Here is a 4,408-nt window from a genome sequence, read left to right as displayed (position 1 = left end):
TGCTAACTTGGTGCAAGAGTGCCTTTTGTTCCTCTTGTACGAGTATGCCCTCAGCTGGATGCAATTACAGTCTTTTGTTCTCAGTAACAGCAGGAAGGGACTGTTGGAGCAGCACCCAGCTGAGCTGAAAGTAGTACAGTAAACTAGTCAGCTACCAGGGGACTGATACTCCTTGCTAAGGAAACCCTGGAGGCTGAGGAATGAATCACCTGGAGCAGGAGGGACCTTGCATGGTGGTCAGTCAGAGGTGAGGTCTCCCATTACCTCTTTGAGCAATAGGGATTACTGCATTGTATTCATCCAGACCTGCTGTGCCTGGCACATGGGAGGGGCAGAAAAAAAGGAAAAAGAATAAGAGATGGAATCAGAAGAGGGGAGCCCTCACTCACCACCTCTCTCTGAGCAATGGCTCTCTTGGCAGGTGAAACCCACAGGTTTATCTCCACTTGGGGAACTCACAGTAGGTTTTTGATGTGCCTGGGTCTTAAAAATGACATTCTGCATGTCACAGGGCTTTATCGTGAAGTTTGGTGCACCGGAGAGTCCTCCAGTTGCCTTTCTGTGCTTAGCAGTTGTCTCGTGAATGCCTTGCAGTTCAACACAAGTTCCTCCAAGTTCATTTTGCTTGCCCAACACAGCTCTGAATGTACTCGGGGACCTTCAAGTGCCTTTCTCTTTGGCCTCAGGATTCTCAGAGTGTTTTCCTGTGCACATCAGTGACTTGCGATCTCTTTTGTTGTTTTGTCCACAGTCCTCCCTGGGCATTTCCGTGCATTCCTAGGATTTCCGAAGTCCTTTTCTGCTCAGTTCAGGGCTCCCATTTTGGTGGTCCAAAGTCCTGCAAAGCCCGTTCTGTTCAACCCAAGAAATTCACAGCATCTTTCTGTGAAGACTCAAGGTCTTCCGAGTGCCCTTTTCTGTGTCCTAAGGGCCTCGTTATGACATTCATTGGGCTGGTAAGGGCAGGAGTGCCTGAGGTAGAGTCTGTGGGACCTGAATGCTTCAGGAGGGGGCACCTGTGTGCAGCCCCAGGCCATAAGCTCTGTGCTGTTCACTGTGCTCGGCATCCTATCCTGTGCATAGGGTCCAGGCTTCACCAGGCCAGAGCCTTACTGTATGGTGAGATGGGCAGGGGGCACCTGAGGGGATGTGTGCAGACAGTCACATGGTTAATTAATGATTATTTAATGACCTTGGCAGAGAGGGGGGTGGTGTGAGGGGAGTGGGGCCTCATGAATGCTGGGTTCCCCCCACACACACTGGACTTTGCTCTTTGCCTTGTCCCTCCTCCTGGACCTTTGTCTTTTGGGCTCAGCTGGGACAAGTATAAGAGCAGTGCAGAGGAGTGGGAGGGACCAGGAGACCCTGAGGCCAGAAGAGAAACGGAGAAACACAGAAGTTCAGGTGAGGGATATGCAAGGGACTAAAATATTTGCAGGAAGAAACTGTAAGGAACCTGAGCATCTAGTAGGAAAATAGTGGTATGGAAGAGATCCAGGTATCTGAGGGTGTGGGGGAACTATAGGGGATCCAGATGTCCAAAAGAGACGTGCAGTAGAAGATGAAGGTTCCTGTGGGATGCAGAACTGTAGGAGACCTATTATCCTTGGGATGTTCTGTAGGGAATCTGGGCATCTGGATGGAATCCACAGATGACCTAGGTGTTCAGGGGACTTCTGCAGTGGACCCAGGTGTCTGAGGGGGCACTTCTCCTTGCATTTGAAGGAGATCTGTAATGGACCTCCATATCTGGGATGGACACTCTACGGGGGACTCAGGTGCCCAAGATGGGGTTTCCAGACAGGGCTCCAGCAGTCCAGGCTCTGACCCTACTTTCCACAGGTACCCATGGCAAGCTGGATGCTATGCATAGCCCTCATACTGACAGCAGTGGCAGGAGCTGTGGGAGAGACCCGCTATGAGAAGTTCTTGCGGCAGCATGTGGACTACCCCCGGACGCTCGGGCTTATGGGACACCGCTACTGCGGGGTCATGCTGGCACGACGGCAAGTGACGGCCCCAGGGAGGCCTTGCAAGCCATCCAACACCTTTGTACATGCACCAGCTGAGGACCTGGTGGCCACCTGCACCCGCCCAGCCGACTCAATGGGGTTCCACAGCACCTCAACAACCATGGACATCACAGCCTGCCGCCTGCGGGGTGGAGACACCCGGCCCCCTTGCAATTACCGGGCCCGGCAGCTCCATCACCATGTGCGTGTCTCCTGCCTTGACGGGCTGCCTGTGCACCTCGCTGGCACCTATGCGTCTGTTAATGAGTCTTGAAATGGGGGCAATGCGTGGAGAGATGGATTCCCTCCCTTTGGGCAGGGGCTGCATTAGGACCTGCAATAAAAGAGGTGCCACAGGCCTGGGCTCTGGCATCAGCTTCTGGGGGGACTGTGGGACCCTGCTCCCCTCTGGGTGTCCTTGAGCCCCCTTGGGTGCCTCCGACCCCATTCAGGATGGTCATGGCCAACCCAGGTTCCCCTATAAACCCTTACCTTCTCCCAACCTCCCAGGTACCCCTTAGTCCCTTGGGTGCCTCTGACCTGTACTATACCCTGTAGACTCTCCACCTTGTTTTTTTGCCCTGGCGAGCACTTCACAATTCCCTTCAGTTCCCAATAGCTTCTCCAGGGTTGCCTTAATCCCTGTATTCAACACCTTCCCCAGTTATCCCGACCTTGCGGATATCACACTGTGTTCCTGAGTACCCATAGTCCCCATAGTGTTTCCTAACTTCCCATGAGCCTTGTAACAGAGGACCCAGTTTCTCCCATGGCTGCCCCATAAGACCCAACACGCTCCACAGTTCCCTCCACCAGATGTCTCTGACCCTACCTGGGGTCTTTGTGGGGTTGAGGCAGTGCTGGAGCCCTCCAAAACCCCCATGGCTGAAGCCATACACAGACTCCAAAGTCCTCCACCCCCCATACAGTTTGTCCTATCACTGGGCACCACTGGAAAAGCCTGTCATCATTTCTCCCCATCAAGTACTTGTACACACTGACAAACTCCCCACACATGACCCTCCTCCAAGCTGAAGAGTTCCAGCTCTCGGCCTTTCTTCAAACAGAGATGCTCCAGACCCTTCATCATCTTCATGATGTTGGGTTCTAGGGTGCTCGGCACTGGTTGCAGCACTCCAGTTACGCCTCAGCAGTGCTAAGCAGAGGAGTAGAATTACCTCCCCCAACCCACCAGCAACACTCCTCTTCATGCAGCCCAGGAAGCAGTGGTCCTCCTTGCCCTGGTCCTATTGCCCAGGGAGCCCAGAAGACTCAGATAGAAGTGCTGACATTCAGGTGTCATGCCACTGCAAAAAGGCCACTGAGAAGGCCAAGAAATGCAACAAATGGTCTTTTTGATCAGTTTTAATTGGACCCTGTCCAAAATTACCATGAGTGACTCAAGTTCTCTTTGTCTGGAATTTAGCAGAAAGGCAGAGGCCCTGTAGGCCTCCATGAACTGGTAAGCTCGAACTCTCGGCTGTGCTCTCTTGAGGAGAGCTCTACTCCCTTTACACTAGAGAGGAATTTAGATATTTCATCATCACTGAATCATAAAACTGCTTAGGCTGGAAGAGACCTTAAAGTGCATTCAGTTCCAACCCCCTGCTGTGGACTGGCTGCTACCCACGGGATCAGGCTGCCTGGGGCACCATCCAACTGGCCTTGAGGACCTCCACATCCACCGTCTCTCTGGCTGGCAGGAAGGGATCTCTGCCTGAAAGGGAGCAGGAGGAAAGTATGCAGCCCTGGACCATTATTTCCCACCACTGGCATAGTCTCTGGGACTTGCATCCACAGTCTCTCTGGGCAGCCTGTGCCAGCACCTCATCACCTTCTGAATAAGAATTTCTTCCTAGCATCTAACCTAATCTCCACTCTTTCAGTTTAAGGCCATTTCCCCTTGTCATACCACTATCAGTCCCTCTCCTGCTTACAAGCTCTCCTCAAGTACTGCAGGGCTGCATTGAGGTTTCCCTGGAGTCTTTTCTTCTCCAAGCTAAACAAGTCCAGCTCCCTCAACCTTTCTTCATAGGAAAGGTGATTCAGAAGTCTGAAGCTCTTCATGGCTGTCCTCTGGACCTGCTTCTACAGCTTCAGATCCTTCTCATGCTGGTCCCCAGACCTGGATGCAGCACTGCAGGTGGGGCCTCATGAGGGTAGAGGGGGACAATCACCTCCCTCACCCTGCTGCCACTCCTCTGTTGATGCAGCTGCAAGCACACATCACTGGATCATGTCCAGCTTTTCGTGCTGCAGGACCTCTAAGCTCTTCTCTGCAGGGCTGTTCTCAGTGCATTCTTCTCCCAGTCTGTGTGGAAAAAATACAGATCACAGCCTGAGCAGATGACTAGCTCATGAGAATCGGCTCATGCTCACTCAGGAACACAAGTAAA

The 4,408-nt window shown here is 52.7% G+C and overlaps 1 protein-coding gene across 1 annotated transcript; it reads left to right on the top strand.

The window, feature by feature from the left end:
• Positions 1–1,272: 1,272 nt before the first annotated feature.
• Positions 1,273–2,370, top strand: LOC100547060 (ribonuclease CL2). The gene is made up of 2 exons (XM_003205601.4): positions 1,273–1,404; positions 1,843–2,370. The coding sequence occupies exon 2, from the start codon at positions 1,849–1,851 to the stop codon at positions 2,284–2,286; it is 438 nt and encodes a 145-aa protein (XP_003205649.1). The 5' UTR covers positions 1,273–1,404; positions 1,843–1,848; the 3' UTR covers positions 2,287–2,370.
• The last annotated feature ends 2,038 nt before the right edge of the window (positions 2,371–4,408 follow it).

Source organism: Meleagris gallopavo, chromosome 4 (assembly GCF_000146605.3).
Source record: "Meleagris gallopavo isolate NT-WF06-2002-E0010 breed Aviagen turkey brand Nicholas breeding stock chromosome 4, Turkey_5.1, whole genome shotgun sequence".
Taxonomy (NCBI): domain Eukaryota; kingdom Metazoa; phylum Chordata; class Aves; order Galliformes; family Phasianidae; genus Meleagris; species Meleagris gallopavo.
This window is presented reverse-complemented; position numbering and strand designations above follow the sequence as displayed.

What these genes read in the sequence shown, in the direction of transcription:
- LOC100547060 (XM_003205601.4), top strand. Translation starts at nt 1,849, where the DNA reads ATGGCAAGCTGGATGCTATGCATAGCCCTCATACTGACAGCAGTGGCA.